The sequence below is a fragment of the Brassica napus genome, unplaced genomic scaffold, assembly GCF_020379485.1.
Source record: "Brassica napus cultivar Da-Ae unplaced genomic scaffold, Da-Ae ScsIHWf_1506;HRSCAF=2102, whole genome shotgun sequence".
Lineage (NCBI taxonomy): Eukaryota > Viridiplantae > Streptophyta > Magnoliopsida > Brassicales > Brassicaceae > Brassica > Brassica napus.
The window spans coordinates 228,202-249,960 of record NW_026014921.1 but is presented as its reverse complement, the minus strand read 5'-3'; the positions used below and the strand labels follow the sequence as shown (position 1 = coordinate 249,960).

Genomic DNA, 21,759 nt, shown 5'->3' with positions numbered 1-21,759 from the left:
AAAGACATTAATTTGGTTATTGTTTTTAAATTTTGGATGTAACTTTTTGTTAATTCTTGAAATAAAAAGTTTGACATGCATTTTAAGTGAGTAACAAATCATTTTTCTCCGTAATTCCATGTATATTATATGAACTTAAACCATGGTAGTACAATATAAATATTTTATATAAAATGAAAGATGTAAAATAAAAATATATGGTTAATTATACATATGTTCGGGTTTCTTCGGATATCCATTCGGGTTCAGATATTACCCGTTCGGCTACGAATATCCAATCTCTCCTAATTCAATACCCGTTCGGATATTTTGCTATTTTAGTTCGGATTTCGGTTCGGATGCAATTTTAAATATCGGGTAAAATGCCCACCCCTACTCGTAACCTTCTGTTTACAACAATTTTAAGGTATTGAAATAATTATGTGCTTATTTTATTAGGTTCACCGGATAAAAAATACAATACATACCTTTACACTTCCACATGATTATCTCAAAACATTTCACTTATAAAAAAAAAAACCTTTTTTCCTTTACTTTTTCTGGGTTTCACTCGCATGCAAGTTTAGTGCCAAAACTTGCGAGACAGATGGCAAAAGCCTGAAAAGCAGAGAGAGGCTGTCTATAATCCATGGTGAATGTGTCATCTCCAACTTTACCAAACTGAAGAAGCACTGTCTCTTCATCCCCTTTACCGCTTGGCTGACTCTGGTCAACGGTCGCAACCAGCTGGAAGTTCTTGACAGAAGCAACGGTCACTCTTCCGTGGAAGTTCAGACACCAGCATTGCAAGTGCTCGTGCCATCTCGGAGCTTTGTTCTTTAGTATCGTCAAGCCTGAGCCGTCCTTGATGGGTTTTTTCATCATCTTGGTTGCATCACATAGCCTTTGGTTAGTAGATGATGATGGTGGTGGTGGTGGTGATGAGGATGGGCAGTGGAGTGTGCTTATCATTCTTCTGGGACCTCTTGATTTCAACAGGTTGAATTTATAAGAAACATGACCGACTTCGAAGTTGCCTGCTGGAACTTGTGGGCTTATCTGCTTCGATGCAAATCTGCGGCTGGCTTTACCGTGTGAAGGCTTTGCTCCGTTATGTGGAGGTTTGCTATCGTATACTGTGAAGTTGGTGCCAAGAAAATCCGACCTGCAGAGGTTCCAAATACAAAACTCATCAGCATCAAGTGATAAATAATGATGTACTAAACGGCCCGCCTAGGAACAAACAATACCTTAGTTTGCCAACGTATGCATTACTTGCTTGAGAGAAATCATGAGCATCAAGTGAAATGACGTACTCAGTGTAAGCACCAGTCCTGAACCTCCGTGCCGCCAGAAGAAACTTTCCTTTATCAGTGAATGCTGGTGAGCAAAAGCAAAAGCAAAAGTTAACCAACATAATTAAAAACTAAATCAATTGTACAAAAATGAGTCTAACCAGATAACTATATGATTTATATGCGTTGAAAACTGTCACACTGAAAAGTATGCATTCAACTTTGACGAACACAAGTTGATTGTTTCCTATATTATTATTATTAGAACTGAAGAGCAGAAGAGCAGAATCTTCTTCATTATTACTCGGGTCAACAGAATAGTCAACGCTTATATATGAAGACTGGTGGGTGAGTCCTTTCGGTGACCACATAAAACATCATTTATTGACGAAATAAAGACTGAGAAAACTTCAAAATAACATGCCTAGTACTTTTTGTCTGTTTAGCGAAGTGATGACAAAAAAAAAAAAAAAGTACTAGTAGGTACGAAGTCACTAGTAAAATCACTTAAAACCTACCTAGACCTTCTAATAAACTCATACTATTCTCCAATTCGGGCAGAATCAAACATGATCATAATTTGCGTTTTCACAGCTATTTTTTTTGTTATAGATAGAAATTACAACACATGACTTTAAACTTTCACATGATTATATCAAAACATTATACTACCTTTTTTGCAGATGGAAAACCCATAAAGTAATATTCACCATTGTTAGCAGAATCAAACCGACCACTAGTTTCAATGCAGACAAAAACTTAGGAATGACTTACATGGTGTGAGAGGGAGATACAAGTAGAAGGTAGAAGTCCTCTTGTTCCTCTTTATTAGGCACTGATTAGAAAAGTCTCGCGGACCTGGCTGCACAGATATTTTCAGTAACCCAAATCTCAGATAGCTTAGAAAGAATAAAGGAAAACAAAGTAACCACTGGGAACAAGTTCACCACTACAACTTTTAAAAATTACAGTAGCACATTATTATATATATGAATTCTACAATCGCTCATAAGAATATCATCCTTGTTCCGAAATAGAATCAACGAACAAGTTCACAACTTCCAAACACGGTAGCAAGTGATCCAAAGCAATCAACTTTACAGAACAATCATTAACAATATGATCAAAGAAGTTGCCTTTAATAACTTTTTATCAATGCCCTAATTGAAAACTCAAATCAAAACACGAAATTGATTAGGCATGATACCAGTTTGAGGCAAGAAGGGAAAGTGATTTTGCCGGAGTTTCTCGGAGATCTAACGGTCTCCTGCGTGATCTCTCTCCACTTGTTCGATACGCACGCGCAGGCGACCACGTCTCGACGCAGAGGCCAATGGTCCTCCGTGTCCTCCACGCGCCGTATGATTTCGCTTAACAACTCAGGGAGCATCGCCGACCATGACGACCCGCTGACGTTTGACGACGGAGGAAGCATCCGTGATTCGGGTTCCGTTGGTGTGTGTCCCTGATGATCCCTCGAGGATATTGAGAATCTCCGCGATAGGAGGGACCGTGACAAAGGCATTTTGTGAGCAAAAATTCGATCTGGAAATAGACAAGAGAGAGAAAGCCAGGAGAGAGAGAGAGAGAAGTACGAACGTGCGAAATCTAGAAGAAAGGATATTTGGGGTAAAAGTGACAGAGCTGTGATTTATATATAGGTGAAAGTTTAACTGGGACACGTCTCCTCTCTATTGCTCTAGTCTCTCTATGAGTCGGGTGTCGGGTGAAAATCCCTTTATCTAACTAAAAGATAAACATTCATCCACAATTTAAGTAAAAAAGGAAAAAGATAAACATTCCTCAAACTATCTTTTTTTTTTTCTCTTTTAAAACTCTTAGCGGATAACAACAATTAGATCATCATGACTATAATCATAGGCGATATTTATAAGATTTTTCAAGATTTGTAGAATATTAGAGGAGTAATTTTTGGGTTCACTCCCTATCGTAGGTTCACCAACCAATAGTGTTTGAATATTTGATATTTGATATCTTTTAAAAAAGGAAACAACATTAAATTTCCAAATAAGATTATCTTTTTAAAATAAAACAATAAAAATACATAAAAATAGTTACAAAAAATAAATAAATAAATATTTTTAAGTCTTTAACAAAATACTAAACCCTATACCCTAAATCTTAAACCCTAAACCCTAAACCTTAAACTTTGGATAAACTCTAAACGTTTGAAAATCTTAAACCCTAAATCATACATTAAAAACTAAATTTTAATAACACTAAACCCTAAATCCTAATCACTAAACCCTAAACCCTTGGATAAACCCTGAACCCTTGGATAAATCATAAACTGTAAATCAAAAATATTTAAAATTAAGCTCTAGAGTTTATGATTTATCCAAGGGTTCAGAGTTTACCCAAGGGTTTAGGGTTTAGTGATTAGGATTTAGGGTTTAGTGTTATTAAAATTTAGTTTTTAATGTATGATTTAGGGTTTAAGATTTTCAAATGTTTAGAGTTTATCCAAAGTTTAAGGTTTAGGGTTTAAGATTTAGGGTATATGGTTTACTATTTTGCTAAAGACTTAAAAATATTTATTTATTTATTTTTTGTAACTATTTTTATGTATTTTTATTGTTTTATTTTAAAAAGATAATCTTATTTGGAAATTCAATGTTGTTTCCTTTTTAAAAAGATATCAAATATCAAATAATCAAACACTATTGGTTGGTGAACCTAGAGGTTCATCCCAGGGGGTGAACCCAAGAATCCCCTATATATTATTTGAGAAGCATTACAACTTCTTTTTGTAGCCACATGTCATCACTAGGTTGATTCTTAGAATCATTAGAGAAATATGTTGGTCCATCTAATTATATAATAAACTTTTTATTAAACTAACAATAAATTCATCATTAATGTACTTTATTATTTCCTTTAATAAAATTTACGGAATTACCTAATGTGGCTAAAATATATATGATAATTAATGATTTTGAATAATAAAGATTTGATAAAAAAATGAGTGTATCTTCTATCATATTTGTTTAATTTAAAACTATTAAATAAATTAAACAACCACAATAACCATATAATAAAAATTTAGATTTTTCTGTATATGTTATATTTTGAATTTTTAAAAACGACTTTAAATTACTAAAACTGTTAAAAACCTCACATTCAAATTTTGTGATCCATGGTTTAAAATTTCTGTTATGAAGAAATACAAATGATTACAAAATTATATAAGTAAAAATCTAATTTAACTAATTATTTTAATATATATATATATATATATATATATCGTTTTAAATTAAACTATAAACCATATAAAATACATAAATAATTTAGTTTCAAATTTACTTTGAACAATTTTTTTTGATAAAATTTTTGAACGAACATTGACAACTTATTTTAAAAAATATAAATTACTAAAACTATTAATCCCACAATAAAAATTTTTTATCAGTAATTTAATTTTTTTTAAAGATACAAATGATCAAAAAAATATATGAGTAGAAATCATTTAATAGACATTAATATTAAAAATATATTAAAATATACTATGTATGTTAGTATCATTTAAATTTAATTACATATCCTATCAAATATAAAAAAAATATTTTTTGGATTAATAAAATTGATTTATATGTTCACACCAATTTAATTATATATCTAATAGTTAGTGACTTTTAATTATTCAATATATATTTATTATTTCATAATATGTAAAAATATTTAATACATAAAATAATTTTTATATATAATGTTCATCCCGCGCAATGCGCGGGTCTTAACCTAGTTACTCATATTAGAGGGACATGATTTCGTACTATAAACGTAGAAACATTATAGTATTTAATTAGAGAAAAGTTTAATTCCACTGATTGGACATGGAGAAGGTATAGTTGCAAATAATTTAGTATGGTGCCAAAAAATTCTAAAATATAAAACTAGTATAAACACTATTTATCGGTTATATCAAGAGTATCTAAATATCTATACTATTATTTATGAGTGATTTTGCTTATTTGTCATCTTCTCCATGATTTTATGTAATTTTGCTTACTTGTCATATTTTTATTATGTTTTAGCTAAATCATTGATTTATTATTTGTTATTAGCTGAGTTATTAATATATTAATTTAAAATTATTTTTAATGAATATTGTATATAATTAAAAACGAATGTTAATAATATTAAATTTCTATGTTATATTAAAAACGAATTTTAAACAATATCTTTACTGAATTTTATATATAACTAAAAATGAATTTTATTTTAATAGTATAAAGTTTATATGTTACATTACATAATTGATTATAAAATAATATAATAGAATTATAAAAAATAAGATTATTCTTATATATATTGTGTTGTTATCTGAAAACAATATTTAATTATAAAAGTTAAGATAAAAAACAATTGATAATTAAATATTAGTCAAGCAAAAAAATTATATAAAGATATTTTCTAAACTATTTCTAATATATGAGTTTTTTTAAAAAATTAACATAATAGTAAGTATATATTTTGATAAAAAAATATTTGACATATAGAAATACTTTGATGTTTGATTTAATTATTTAAAACCATAAATAATAACTTATTATGCTAGTTTTAGATTAATAAAACATAAACTAATAAGTATTCATAAGAAATTTATGTCCGCATGTGCGTCCAAAATACCTAGTATATAATATTAATATTTCACTAAGATTTGATTTTAATTAAATATATCAATCACAAAATGACAAGTATAGAGCAATTTTTTACACTTTTGAATGTTTTAAGTAATAATCAGTTTACAATTTCCTATTCTTTTTCTCTTTTTCAACAATTTTTCGTTTTTATAAATAGCGCTATATATTTGTACATGGTTTTTGTACATGGTTTGTGCATGTAGCTGTCTTTGTTTTGATGGAAGAAATTCGTTGAGTACGATGCACTTATGTGTTATTTTGTTTTAATAACCTACCGTGAAGAGACACTGTGAAATGAATCAGAATGACCATCTAAGAGCATTTCTAACATGGAAGTGAAAAGGAGTTCTTAAAGATAAAAATAAATAAATAATAATAATTTAAAAAAGAGAAACAGCACACAAGTTCTTTTTTTTTTTATCAAACAGCACACAAGTTCTTAATTACTAATTTTTTAGAACCGGTTTGGTATTTAAAAAGACAGTTGTCTTTTAGGCAATGTTTCAACGTGTTTAGAGAAAAACTAAAATAGTTAATAAAATAATTAAATACTAATATTTTTTTTCTTAAAAATCCCACAAGTATTAGCGGTTAATGTTGTTCTAAGATGTATAATTGTCTAGAATCTTGTAGCAAACGAAAATATATGTGACTATTTTTGCGCCGTTGTGCTGCAAGAAAACATATCACCTGACTATCGCAGCTTTGGGATATATATAGGGTTGGGTTCTTCTTGCTCTGACTTTGGAACAATTATAGAGCGATGATGGTTCCAGAGTGCAGGGGAAGCTTGAGTGAGATACAAGCCGTGTGACCGACAAGTATCTAATTTAAGGTCCCTTCAATTTTTGATAGTTAAGAGTCCAGTTTTTTTAAATTATATATAGTTATATATACCAATGAAGGGTTAGCTGCGTTTCACGCGGAAAGCTTGTGTTTACATAAAGCTTGTTCTTTTGTTTTAATAACCGACCGTGAAGAGACACTCTCTGAAATGAACAAGAGTGACCATCTAACATGTATAATTGTCTACAGTCTTGTAGCAAAAGAAAATAGAGTAGGAACTCTATGAATTAATATTCGTTAAATTAATAAATACTATAAATTAATAAATTTATTTGGTTTCAAGTTGAACCGGTGTAAAACTAGACATAATTCGATAAAATAATAAGATAATAATATTTAAAAAGCTTTTAAGTAAATATATGTTTCCATTAAAATATATAAATTTTATATAAACACATACAAAACTTTTTATTGCGTATCTTTCTTCAGAATGGATTTCATCTCTAATTTTATTTTAGTTTTATCGAGTTACATATAAAAGTAAATTTATATTATATGATATATATTCCTCATACACAAAACATATAAATAATCAAATTAAATAGTTAAAATCCGAATCTTTAAACTCTAACCAACATATAATATTATGAATGAAATATTTTTCTCATTTTTCTACAATAATTTTTAAAACAAAATTATATATTCAAAAATGGAAAATTTCTGAAATTAATAACTCTATAAAGTATTATAGTTCCTACATTATTAATTTATAGAGTTTTTACTGTATATGTAATCATTTTTGAGCCGTTGTGTTGCATGCTTGCACGCAACAAGAAAACATATCACTTGACTATCACAGCTTCGGGATATATGTGGTTGGGTCCTTCTTGCTCTTACTTTGGAACAATTATAGAGCAATGATGATTTACTAGTGCATTTCGAAGTAAAAATGGCTCTACACAGGAATCAAAACCTCTATTCTATTCTCCTCATTTTTAATTTGTAGATTATTGATAAAAATTGTTGAAATCGGTTGATGTTAATACTTGTAAATACATTAGATCATAACAAGAAAGTAAAAGAGAAACATAAAATACTGTTAAAAGATTAACTTTTATCGACGATATTAATACTCGTGAATATATATAATATGAACAAGAAAGAATTATACGAAAAAACGACATCAACAACAACAACCATCTTCAGTTACACAAAACAATTTGGACGATATTTAGAAATTTTAAAGGTTCCAGATCAAAGTTACCTGACAATTAGTATTGTTGTAATATTTAAATTTTTGTAATAGTTATGTCTTCATGTAATTTTTTAAAAGTTTTTTTGTTAAGTTTCTTTTGTATATTTTGTTATCTAAATCTAGTTTTAAATATTTTAATTATTTTAAAGTTTTATTTAATTAATGTGTAAACTTTAATTTTTTAAACAAAACTTATAATATTTATGGGATATAATTTTTATAAGGATTAAAACAAGAAACAAGAAAATATTTATGAATCATAAATGTGATATGTAATTGTATGGACCAAAATACAAATAAAAATATGAAACTTCAAATTTGAAGTTTTGAAGTTTTGAAATTTCTTTTTAAAGAGCAAAAGACTTCATATTTAAAGTTATATAGTGTCTTTTGGAGATGCTCTAAAGCAAGAAGTTTCATATACCGTTAAAAACTCAAAAATGTGTATGAAAGAGAAATGCACTCAAATAACAAAATATTAAATAATTTTTTGGCAGTAAAGCCGAGATGAACAAAAAACATGGAAGAAAATTAAAAAAAGTTTTACTGTAAAATTAAAATTAATTTTTATAAATATATATAATTTCTAAAAATGTGAAAACTATGACAAACAGTGTTAAAAAGTATTTATATATTTCTTAGTGATATTTAAAAATTATATTATTAATAAAAAGTTAACTAAACTGATATAAACCTATTGAACTTCATAACAAATGTTTGAACTTCGATTGTAAACTAAGAAAAGAACTAAAGACTTTCATTACCAAGCGAAAACCATGTCCGCCGTGAAAAACATCTCCTCCTTCAGGCTTGCCTCTCTCCTCCGCCGTGAGGATGACCCGTCCGCCGCCATTAAGCTTTTCCGAAACCCTGATCCAGGATCAACAAACCCAAAAGACCCCTCAGATACTCGCTCCTTTGCTACGATCTCATGATCACGAAACTCGGTAGCTCCAAGATGTCCTCCTCCAGCTCAAGTCCGATACCAGAATCTGTTGGGATTGTACAGCCCATGTCCAACTCTTTATTATCCGATTAGTACGATATTGTCCACTTTGGGCTTAATTGGCAAGCCCGCATGGATTTACTTTTGGTTTCCATCCCAAAAGACCTCGTACTATTAGAGTTGGACATCTCTTTATATATTAGACACTCTTTGTCTAATTCTCCGATGTGGGACTTAGTTTGTTATATCACATTCTCTCCTTCAAACTAAGGATCACATTCATCTCGTGTCCCACAACTGACTTTCAGGATCTTCTGACTCGATATCTGCTACACACCTCTCATTCCTAACTCATAGGATACCCATTCATCACTTATTCATCATTCAAAGGGTATTTCGGTCTTTCTTGCAGATTTCTCGTCAACTGTGCTCTGATACCAATTGTTGGGATTGTACAGCCCATGTCCAACTCTTTATTATCCGATTAGTACGATATTGTCCACTTTGGGCTTAATTGGCAAGCCCGCATGGATTTACTTTTGGTTTCCATCCCAAAAGGCCTCGTACTATTAGAGTTGGACATCTCTTTATATATTAGATACTCTTTGTCTAATTCTCCAATGTGGGACTTAGTTTGTTATATCACAGAATCGTCCCAACGGAGATTCTCTTCTGCAACGTGATCAATTACTTCGGCCGCGGAAGATTACCCACTCGTGCGCTTCTCGTGTTCGTCGAAATGCCTCAATACCGATGCCAACGCACTGTCAGATCCGTTAACCCTCTGTTGAGCGCCCTCTTAAAGTGTGGAGCTTTCGATAAGATGAAGGAAGTTCTTTCGAGTATTGATAAGTATGGTAAGCCAGACGCTTGTACTTACAATATACTGATCAATGGGTACTCTCAGAGCGGGTGTTTCGATGATGCCTTGAAGCTGTTCGAGGAAATGGTCAAGAAGAAGGTGAAACCCACCGGTGTAACCTTCGGGACGCTGGTTAATGAGCTTTGCAAGAATTTTAAGGTGAAGGAAGCGTTGAAGATGAAGCACCATATGTTGAAAGTGTATGGAGTGTGTCCCACGGTTCATGTTTATGCATCGTTGATCAAAGCGTTATGTCAGATTGGTGAACTGAGTTTGGCGTTTAAGCTAAAGGATGAGGCTTACGAAGGAAAGATTAAAGTAGACTCAGCTATCTACTCTACGTTGATTAGCTCGATTATAAAAGCTGGAAGGTCAGCCGAGGTCACAGGGATCTTGGAGGAGATGAGAAAAAAGGGATGTGAACCGGATACAGTGACTTACAATGTGCTGACTAATGGGTTCTGTGTTGAGAATGATTTGGAATCAGCTTATCGAGTACTGGATGAAATGGTTGACAAGGGTGTGAAGCCAGATATTATAAGCTATAACATGATACTTGGTGCCTTGTTTAGAATCAAAAACTGGAAAGAAGGAGCTTACTTGTTTGAAGATATGCCTCGAAGAGGTTGCATCCCTGATATTTTGTCTTATAGGATAGTTTTCGATGGGCTTTGCGAAGGTTCACAGTTCGAAGAAGCAGCGGTTGTCTTGGACGAGATGCTTTTTAAAAGCTTCAAGCCTCGCAAGGATAGGCTAGAGATATTTCTGCAAAGGCTGTGTCAGAGTGGAAAGTTGGAGATTCTCGGTAAAATTATCAGTAGCTTGAGTAAAGGGAGTGCTGTTGATGCAGATTGTTGGTCAGTGATAATGACTACAGTGTGCAAAGAACCTGTGGTATCGGGATCTGTTAATATGTTGTTAAAAACATTGAAGGGAGAGGGTCTTTCATCAACAATGCAGCACTGCTAGATCACCCTACTTCTCGTGCAAGGTTAGTGTTGCTGTGTTGTGTGGGCAGAATGGATTATCTGCAGACACATGAGTATTCTCTGCACTATTGATATATATGGTGGAGATTCAATGATATCCTAAAAGGCGTTGGTAGACATCTGAGTCTCTTTTGTTGATGATAGTGAAGACATGAAGTTGAAGCTATTGCTATTTAAGACCGAAACAGAGCCAGGTGTGTAAGGGTGTTTCCGTCATTTACACTTTTTCACGAGAATGTGGTTCCCTTAGTTCGATGGTTTTTGTCTGACAGAGTTCTTCCGTCATCGTCTACTGCTTCTCTCTGCTCGGAACTTCTCTAGTCTATCGTTTTCCCATAACTCATTCATTCTTTGCCAAAGTCATCTCGGATTAGCTCTTTGACATGAGCGTCGAGCTCTTCTGTCTTCAGTTCAAGAGTGAATCTTGGAGTGAAGATGGTGGAAAAGAAGAAGGCGGTTCTCTACCATTATCCTTGCTATGATTGTGTGTTCGCAGCCTTGACCCCTCATCTCTACTTCTCAGCAAACTCAATCCCTTCGCTGTTCTTCCCAAACACAGTCTTAGTCTCCAATCACAATCAGCCAGCTTCCTCTTCAAGAAATCAGCCATCTCTATCTTCTCGATTTCACAGGACCGCCCGGTTTTGTCCAGCAAGTCTCTCCCAACGTCGAGAATAGTCATCCTCGACCACCATTAAACCGCTATTGAGAGCTTTGGAGATGTCTCTTCCACTTGTAAGAACGTCGCCAAAGTTTTGGACATAGGGAGAAGCTGTGCCACCATTGCGTTTGACTATTTCACTCAGAAGCTCATGGAAGAGTCTGGAGGAAACTACCGAGAGAGGAATGATTTCAAGAGAATGAGGCGTGTTTTTGAGTACATTGAAGATGCAGATATCTGGAAGTGGGAACTACCAGGGAGCAAAGCGTTCAACAGCGGGATCGTGGACTTAGGGATCGAATACGATCTCAATCAGAACCAGACACTTTTTCAGAAGCTACTCTCGTTGGATCATGAAAGTGTGATCCACAGAGGGAAAGAGAGTTTGTCTAGGAAGCATAAACTGATTCAGGAGGCGCTAGAACAGTCCTATGAGATTGTTCTTGGAGGTGATGAGGAGTTTGGTTGGTGTTTGGCTGTAAATGCAGATGAGAATGCAGAGCTTAGAAGCGAACTAGGGAATCAATTGGCCGAGAAGAGGAAGCGTATGAGATTACGAGGCGTTGGAGCTGTTGTTTACAGAGTCCCTGAGCTTGAGGATGCGGCCAAGCTGAAAATAAGTTTGAGGAGTGTTGCAGAAGAAGACACAACACAGGTTTCACAGAGATTCGGAGGTGGTGGTCATAAAAACTCAAGCTCCTTGCTGTTAAGCTCAGTGGAGTTGGAGCAGTGGAAGGTGAAAAGAAACTAATCTTCTTCTAATACATTAAACTAGACATGTTCTTTCAATGAGTTACTTCCAACTCTTTATGTGTTTCAAAAAAAAAAAAAAAAACTTCCAACTCTTTATAGTATACTTAACTTGATCCGGTTGGTTTACAATTTATTTTTTAATTCAGATTTGGGGGTTGATTTTAGGATTTTTAACCAAACAAACATTTCGGTTTGGATCGAATTAATAAACTCACCTTTTAGGAAAATACTAAGATACGAACTGAATCTGGTTTGGTATTGTCTTCTTTTACTCTCAGCTCAATTCAAAGATAAAAAAAACTCTACTCCAAGAACAAACATTTAAATGAAAGTGAGTACAAGCAGACAACAATGTATTTTTAAACATCTAAAATAACTCAAACTAATTAAGATAATATTTGGAAACTAAAATATTACCCCATAACTACCTCCTTAAATATTGCCTACTAATTATCTATACTATTAAAAGAGAAGGAGTCCCAAAAAATCTACTTATGAAAGGTTGTTAGACCTATTCACTAGATTTAACTATTTTTTTGGTCTCACCCTATATTTCTCTAACTATACAATAATCAATTACCTTATATTTTTCTAACTATAAAATAATCAATGCTCTTATTTATTACTCAACTTACTATGATATACCAAAGATTTATACATCAATATTATTAATTCAGAATCATTGGTATATTTTGCCCCTATTTTTTCTTGGAATATTACTTTTGTACCACTATACCTATTTAAAAAAAAAAACAGATTATTTTATAACTGATTTAATAATCATACAACCCATGATCATTTTTCTTTAACAACAAATAAAAACATGATGCAAGTACGGTTAACAGAAAGTTAAAAACATGATACCATTCGACGGTCAAAACATATTAACTTCCAATTACGATTAGAAAAATACTTCACAATACAACAAAAAGCTTAATTATATTTCAAAATTATAGCTTTTTCTTTGAAAACTTTCCTAGATTATTTTTGTGATGAAAATATTTTACAACTGGGTTTATTAGGGGAAAGGTTTTGTATAAATATTTTCTCAGGAAATTATAGCATTTTAGAATGTTTTTTATGTTTAAATAAAATATTTTATTTATTTTTAACATTTATAGTTAACTCAACTATACTCAACTAATAATTTTATTTCTAAAACTCAAAAATTTAATCTTAAAATAGTCATTATAAAACCTGTAAACTAGAATGTATAACATAAAAACAATGTAGTTTATTCAATTTTATATCTTGGTAAAATTTATATGAGAAATTTAATCAAATTTTGAAAAATATTATCATGTTATTTTAGATTTTTACCATGTCATCTGGTATAGATTCACGAGTTAATAGGAGTTTTAGATTTTAAAAGATTTTAAATAATGGATTTTTAATTAAATTGAAACTAGAGTTTACTGGTTTGACTGTAGATACCACTTATTGGTATTTTGGTTCCTTTAGAAAATTAGACTGAATGTTGAGGACTTATTAAGATATTTTTTTAAAATATTTGAAAAAATGTTTGAGTAATTTGTGTTTATTGAATAATTCAGCTTATAAATAGTATATTTAAGATATTTGGTTATTTATAAATTACATATAATTAATATTTATAGATATATAATTTGTATTTTAAAATTCAGGTATCTATTTATCTTGGTTCTAGAGATATATGATGTGTTCGGTTATTTATAAATTTTGGTTCAGGTTTGGTTTTTATTTTTTCAATTTGGTATGGATTGATTATTCGGTTCCGAACAATATGGCCAAACTAATAAACTATCTTATATAAAAGTTTATATTAAAAATTATTAAATTCAAAAAATAAACCCGCGCTTTCTAAGCGCGGATCAAAATCTAGTTGTTATTTAAATTTCTTTTACACATAGAAATTTGAAACAAAGGTTTGTATTTCTATAGAAACGTATAGAAACGAATTCTGACAAATGTGGAATCACATACCATATCCCTTATATATTAAAAGAGAAGCATTACAACATATTTTTGTAGTCACGTGTTATCACCACAATTATTTTTAGAATCTTTAAAAAAATATGTTGGTCCATATAAATATATAATAAGATTTTTATTAAATTAACCATAAATTAATCATAAATGTTCTTCATTGTTTCCTTATATAAAAATCACGGAATTACCTAATGTGGCTAAAGTATATATGACAATTAATGATTTTAAATAATAAAGATTTGATAAAAATTAGTCTATTTTATATCATTTTTTTTAATTTTAACTTATTAAAATAAATTAAACTCGTGTTTTGTGGAAGCACCGTAGCCTAATGGTTATGGTTTAAAGGTTTCTATACCCAGGTCTGGGGTTCAAATCCCAGACTATGCAATTTCTTGCAGATTGCACAGAAAATCCAGGTTTCAATTCCCGGAGCAAGCGATTTATTCAACAATTATGCGATTACGGAAGAAAAGTTTACAAGAGTTTCTCAACATGGTGCAAGTAAATCCGGTCAGGCGTGATCTTCATAGGACCGTTCAAATGAGGCAGTTAGTCGTAGATCCTCATAAGACAGGTAGTATTGTCGGTAATCGAATCGTCTTTGTAATCTTTCTCATAATTGTAATATCTAAATAATCCCCGACAAAAAAAATAAATAAATTAAACAACCACATTAACTATATTATATAATTTTAGATTTTTTCGTATATGTTATATTTTGAATTTTGTAAAAACGAATTTAAATGACTAAAGTTGTTAAAAATCTCACATTGAAATTTTTGTGATCCATGGTTTAAAATTTATGTTATAACAAGATACAAATGATTACGAAATTACATAAGTAGGAAATCTCATTTAATAAATATTATATATATATGTATATTAATATTTTTAAAAATAAATTATATACCATATAAAATACATAAGTATTTTGATTTCGAATTAGCTTTGATTTTTTTTATAAACATTTTGAACAATTATTGACAACTTAATATTTAGATTTTAAACTTTGCATTGAATGTTTTTAAAATTATAAATTACTAAAACTATTAAACATCCCGCAAATTTTTTATTGTTATCATTAATTTAAAATTTTTGTTATAAAGAAATACAAACGATCAGAAATAATATGAGTATAAAATATTTTTTTTTAACAAAGTCAATATTAAAAATGGACTATATATCTATGTTAATATCATTTAAACTTAATTTTATAACATATAAAATAGAAAAAAGTATTTGTCTGAATTAATAAAATTTATTTAAGTATTTGTACCAATTTAATTATATACGTAATAGTTACTAAATTTTTAATTATTCAATATATATTTATTATTTCATAATATGTAAAAAAATATATAATACTTAAAAATAATTTATATATAATATTCATTTCGCGCAATGCGCGGATCTTAACATAGTTCTTATATATTCACCCTTACATAATTTTAATTTTATAGATGACTATATATATATATATATATTCAGTAGTATATAATCCTAATTCCCCGTGTATTTTCTAATCCTCTTATCCTACCTCACTAATATTATTTAACCTTCTTAGTGACATACCTTTTGTATCTTATAATATAATTGCTATACCTTAGTAAATGAAACTATATATACTATATATAACAAATAGATAATGAGTTACATACCAAAACCATGACTATTAACATATGCTGCGTATCGTCCATAGATTTTCCAGTACATTTTCTATACATTCAAATTTTATATTCGATAAATTATATCTCAGCTTTCAATTTTTAAATTCAGAATGAACAAAATAAATCTTTATTCTGAATAGAAAAAAAATCATTTGGCATATCATTCTAAATTAAAAGATGAATAAATCACTGATTATTGTTATACTATAAATTTCAAAATTTTGAATTTGTGCATTGTTTGTTTAAATTCTGAAACCAAAAGATATTTTTTGTTATATTATAAACATATGTAACCATATATTTTGAAAAAATATCCATGTAAATTAAAACGATATATATTTTAAATAGCCAACCTTACAATATTGTTTAAACTGAAAATACAATAAATAAGTTTTGTATTGTTCAACATATATTTAGTTTAACGATTTCAAGAATATTCTTATAATTAATTTCACATAATTTCATATCTAAATTCGGATCCATGCGCTCGAACTAAACTCAAAAATTTTGGGTTCTTAACATTGTTATTTGAACAAAGCCAAAAACTAAAATAACAAAACCCAAAATAAACCAAACTCAAATTTATAAATAATCAAACTATTACAATACTTCTATAACCAAAAATCAAAATCCACAACCAAACCGAAAAACCAAGAGTTCAACCTCGACGAAAACCAAAATTTACAAAATATCATCAAACCATAAAATTTTAATTTTGAAACATAAATTATAATTATAAATGATGCTAAAATTATAAATATAAATATAAATATTATCGTCCATCTGCACGGATCAAAATTTAGTTTTAAATAAAATAAGGCCATTGAAAGTGGAGGCTCTAGGCCTTGCTCTGTTCAGGGACGCCCCCAAAAATATATAATAACAAACACAGACTATTACAATTCAATTCACATTTCTCATCCAAAAATTAATGATGAACGATTAGTCATTAGCTAGACAAATGGTAAATATCCAGCACATAGCGCGAGCTGATCCTAGTTTTAAATATAAAACGGTTTTTAACTATTGTGTGCTATATTTAAAATTTTGTGGTCTTTTTACAGACAAAATTTTAAAACCCATACTTAAAATTCAGGATTGAGCTCGATTAATCAAACCACACTAGACATTAAAATTACAAACAAATTAACCAACCAGATCTTAACCAAGAATAGATACCTAGAATAAATTGGGAGGCTAGAAACCCTAATCTTGAGAAAGAAGTGCCGCGTGCCATTGCTAGAGACGAGATACCTTGACAGTACCGTTACAAACTTGTTTACACATATCCTCTCCAACAGTGTAGATTCTGGTCATATCTTCATCATCCGGGTCTACATCACAGCACACTATACCACTTTATTCTCACTTATATGTTAATTTCTAGAATGTAAAGTAATACTTAGCTTAGCAAGAGATATCAGGGACGTTTGATGTCGTGAGAAACGTAAACAGAAATGGTGTTTTTCCTTAGTTGAACTGACAACGACTTGATAATTTTATATTCTCCATAGACGGCTAACTGGTACTTAAAATAATTTCGTAATGATAAAATTGGCATTCTTTTCTTTTTTTTCTAGAATTGCTTTCGAGATTTCTTTATTCATGTCGACCTTTTTTTTTTACTTGATGCTAGAGTTCTTAAGACTGATCTTAATTCAAGAATGTACTTTTATGAAGGTGCACAATAAATCAAACATTGGAAGTGAACATGGCTATAAGCAGAACAATATATTTGAACAATACCCAAAAGCACAGAGAAAAAAAAGAGGAACAATAAAATCATTATCAAGCATCAGCCGAGTAGATACAAACCAGAAGAACATCACCAACACCTTAAAAAGAAAGTAATTCATTATGGGCTAGCCTCCATTTCTCTGCCCTCTTTTCTAAATGCGAACCAAGCTTGGAACATAAGTGATGACAAGTGGCGAGTGAGAACGAGATGCCGTTATAGTACCGGTATAAACTTCTTTAAGCATGTCCTCTCCAATAATGTATATTATGGTCGTATAATATTCTCCTACGAATTCTATACCACAACACAGTATTGCCACTTTATTCTCCTCGTCCAACAAGAAGCTTCTGAAATTCTTGCTATAGTTATCAAAATCCACTTCCAAGACGAAGTCGCTTCTCCACGACAAGTCTTTATTAGCATCCTCACTAATCTTATTGCTCACCCATATTCTCATCGCTTCTGACCTGTCATATGACAGGTAGTCTGAACTGTCATCAATTAGTAACACTGCGAGCTTTTCATCCCTAACAACTGAAAGAACAAATCTATCCTCAAATCTCTCTATGGGAATCGGAAGAGGGAGACACACAAATCTCTCTGTGGTGAAATCAAACTTCATCATGAAATAACCACTTTCATTATGTCCAGCAACCCAATAAGTGTCTCCTTTCAAAGATATGCCGTCGCGAAACATGATGTAGTCAAGAGGGAAGGAATCAAGAACCCTCCAAGAATCAGAGCTAAGGTCATAGATCTCACACTGAGGAACCCAGACCTCCTGGTCGTTTCGATAATCGAAATACCTCAAGATTTTGTAGCTATGGCCTGAAGGAGAAGATGTGCTGTATCCTAGAGCATAGGTTTGATTAGTCTGGAAACTAGTTCTTGCTTTGATATTCCTCGTTTGGCCAGTGCATGGGTTCCAAACCACAAGTCTGTCGTTTCCCAATTCAGAGCATAACATTAAACCATCGCAGTGAAATATCTCAGCGAAGTCGAAATCGTTTGAACCCTTTAGACTTGTAAGTTTACCAGAGACCTCGATAGGTGTATTGACCACTGTATCGTGGAGATCTCCCGCGACCGAACAAACATCACCATGATTGGTCAGTAAAATCGACTCTCTTACAGCTCTACCTAACTTCTTGTTCTTCACCACGAACTTGGGATCTCTAAATAGAGCGTACCAACGTTTGCAAGTCGTTTTCAATCTCGACAGAGATTTGGCCGGAACCCTAGAGAGTATCTCCGCTGAGGATGTTGAAGCGCTAGAACAGGATGATCCTGAGGGTGCGATGGAGTTGTTACAGGACGTAACATCAATGGAGTCTGAGTTGGAGGAACCGAGCGAGCATAAGAGCAGGGAAGAGCTCTCTCGAAGTGGCAAACAAGGGTTTCATAAGGTTCGGTTCAAAGCCAGACTTCACCGAAGAAGTAAAGCCTCAGCCGAGAAAGTTACAAAAGGTGGAGAACCGTTCATGATGGGAAATTCAGAATCATTTCACACTGGAGGATCAAAATACACAAGAAGGCTCACGGTCAGATGGTATTATCATAAAGTCAGAAAGCGTAAAGAGCATAAACTGGGTTTTCATACTCAGAATGAGCATTTGATACATGACAGTAGTCATGAGTATCCAACGAGAGTGCCAGGAAAGAACGTTTACGATGGAAGTTTTCAGAGTCCACAACTGTTACAATCTCTCAAAAGTTGCAGGAAGATTTACCAGGTTGCTGATAGTGGTAATCTACAGGCCAAAGAAAATTGGAAGTCACACAGAGGAGCTCAGCTAGAGTTGTCTCTTTTTGGTGGTAAAATAAAAAGTAAACCCCCCGAAGGTGTTTCAAGTACCAGAAGAGAAGCACTAGAGTATAAAGTCCCTGTTAGAAATACTGATAGGCTTAATGTGGAGATTTTGGTTGAAGATAAGACTAAAAATTTCAGCTTCTCTATGTGTTTGAAGAAACAGACCTGGAGGTTAGTCAAGACTTTTTGTGGGAGACAATGGTCTGAGATTTGTTTGGCTGTTCGAGTGTGGAATCCTGGAGTTTATAGTGAGTTCGTCAATAAGGTGCAAAACAATGGAGCTGATAGAAATGAGAGTGCGTGGGATCCAGGAGGCGTATCAAACTGTAGGAATGTCAATGGGAGAACTTGGTTAAACTATTCTGAATACTTGGATTCAACTGAACTGGTTGAGCTGATGACTTACCAGAATGGAGCCGGTGCAGAAGAGATAGAGGTAGAAATTAGGGATTGAACCCGTTTTGATTAATGATCGTAATTCGATAAGTTGTTTACAAGCCAAAGCATAACATAAATACTAAAACGTAAAAGACATTTCCCTCACTGCTGGGCTTCTCTGATCTTGGCCCATTAACTCTTTTCAATCCAGACGAGGCCCATATGATCTTATCAGCTTCCAAATCGTTTGGAAGATCTGATATCATCGTCATTGTCTGTGTTGTAATCCTCTGACTTCTCGACCAAGAAAGCTCCTATATATAAAGGTAGGTGCTGGAGTTGTGATGTCGTCTGTAAGTTTTTAAGTATTTCTCTCAGAATCAAGACTATTGCTATATTCACAATGAATATCTTGTGTCTTGGGAGACTGACTATATACTTATAGGATCGGATTTATCCTTGACATATTTCTTAACAGTTAAATAAGGAAAATCTAACGATTTCCATTTAATAAAGAAGTTAATTAATATATTTCTATTTCTTATATTTATTTTTCATGTGCATTGCACATGTATCTATCATTATTAACTCATATCCTCTTCTTTGTGCACGATATTCTAATATGTCCTAGAACTTCCAAATTTATTCTTATATGCCCCAATAATAAAAATAAATTTTCGATTTAAAAGAATTATTTTGTTATTTTATTAGTTATAAAAATATTATTTTACGATAAATAGAAAACTGTTCCCATAATTTTTAGCTATATTAAGCATTAATAGTTTTTTTTTAAAATTCTGAAAAAATACTTTAAAAAATATGACCTGTACAGAAAAATAAGGTTAGAACCTAAGACCATGATTATCCGGGTTTCTTAAGAGAGTTTTAAAAGTTAATGAAGCATTTAATTAAATCAAAATGAAATAAAATGTCTCTTACCGATCCTTAATATAGGATTGTGGAGACCGATTATTAAGAGGGTTTTTAACACACGTGTCAGCTTATCATTAAAAGTGCATTTATTTTTTCTTTTCTCTTTCTTTTTTTTTCTTTTTGTCGTCTCTCTCTCTTCTCTTGTGGTCTCCGCCGGACGATGATGGCACTAGCTCGGCCAATACCAGCAGCAGGTCTTCGATTCGATCCAACTTCCAGGTGATTCCAAATCTCTTTCTTCTTTCTTGGATACCTCTAGGTTCAATCCAACATCCAAAATACCAGGTTTGGATTAAAAAAAAAAGCTTCAATCTTTCATTAGTTCTTCCTAGGCTTTTAAACAAGTATCTTCAAACTGTAACATATGACTCAATTCTCTGTAAATTCTTCGATTTTAAACACTAATTATTCGATTTACCTCAGAAAGTTGGAGACTTTTGCCATATGGGTATCTTCAAACTTGTGACATATGACTCAATTATCTGTAAATTCTTCGCATTTGAACCACTCTAGTTTTGAGATTTAGCTCTAAAAGTTGGATAGTTTTGGGTTAAGTTCCCAGAGTATGAAAGTTTACATGTTTGGAGTTGTCACAGGTGGGTTTAGTTTGAGGAAGAGGAATCAATTGAGAGGTTTTGGAAAAGGAATCAAGTGTTCACTGAAAGTTCAGCAGCAACAGCCTCCTCCACCAATAAAGTCTTCTCTCTTCGGTAAGTTTCTATTGCTTACAATTGCTTCTACCTTGGATTCCATCTCAATTATATTGTGTTTACAGATTTTTGGAATGTCGTTGTGGGATCACAAAACTCATATCATGGATGCATTGGTGGGCCTAATCGTATCACTGGTACACAACTCAACGATTCTCCTGTTGGAGCAAACTATCATTTGAAGTTAGTAGTCGTTGGAGGTTTGATTTAGTCTTTCACGTTTGTTAGTTGTTTCAATAATGTCCTATTCTTTAGGACCAAGTAGTTTCCAGTTCTAGTGGTTTTAGTTGAGTTAGTTGTTGCTTTATTTCAGGAGCTCTCTGTTTCATTGTAATGCTATTTATAGCTATTGCCTTCAATCG

The 21,759-nt window shown here is 31.8% G+C and overlaps 2 protein-coding genes and 2 pseudogenes across 2 annotated transcripts; 2 read left to right on the top strand and 2 right to left on the bottom strand.

Annotated features, from left to right (window-relative positions):
• Positions 1 to 409: 409 nt before the first annotated feature.
• On the bottom strand, positions 410 to 2,871 carry LOC106427337 (tubby-like F-box protein 7). The gene is made up of 4 exons (XM_048772219.1): positions 2,482 to 2,871; positions 2,049 to 2,136; positions 1,230 to 1,359; positions 410 to 1,144 (listed from the first exon to the last, which is right to left on the bottom strand). The coding sequence occupies exons 1-4, from the start codon at positions 2,797 to 2,799 to the stop codon at positions 547 to 549; spliced, it is 1,134 nt and encodes a 377-aa protein (XP_048628176.1). The 5' UTR covers positions 2,800 to 2,871; the 3' UTR covers positions 410 to 546.
• A 5,614-nt stretch (positions 2,872 to 8,485) lies between these two features.
• LOC106424109 lies at positions 8,486 to 10,756 on the top strand (annotated as a pseudogene).
• A 171-nt stretch (positions 10,757 to 10,927) lies between these two features.
• Positions 10,928 to 12,555, top strand: LOC106453734 (annotated as a pseudogene).
• A 4,985-nt stretch (positions 12,556 to 17,540) lies between these two features.
• LOC125597619 (putative F-box/kelch-repeat protein At3g17540) lies at positions 17,541 to 18,965 on the bottom strand (the record flags this gene model as incomplete). The annotated part of the gene is made up of 1 exon (XM_048772218.1): positions 17,541 to 18,965. A coding segment is annotated over one exon (1,248 nt), but the record flags the coding sequence as incomplete, so codon positions are not given.
• Between the last annotated feature and the right edge of the window lie 2,794 nt (positions 18,966 to 21,759).

Excerpts from the sequence above, each read along its gene's own strand:
- LOC106427337 (XM_048772219.1), bottom strand. The coding sequence starts at position 2,799 with ATGCCTTTGTCACGGTCCCTCCTATCGCGGAGATTCTCAATATCCTCG. Across the intron at positions 2,137-2,481 it reads TCCCTTCTTGCCTCAAACTG|CCAGGTCCGCGAGACTTTTC; the intron begins GTATCATGCCTA and ends ATATCTGTGCAG. Across the intron at positions 1,360-2,048 it reads GTATCTCCCTCTCACACCAT|CATTCACTGATAAAGGAAAG; the intron begins GTAAGTCATTCC and ends TTTGCTCACCAG.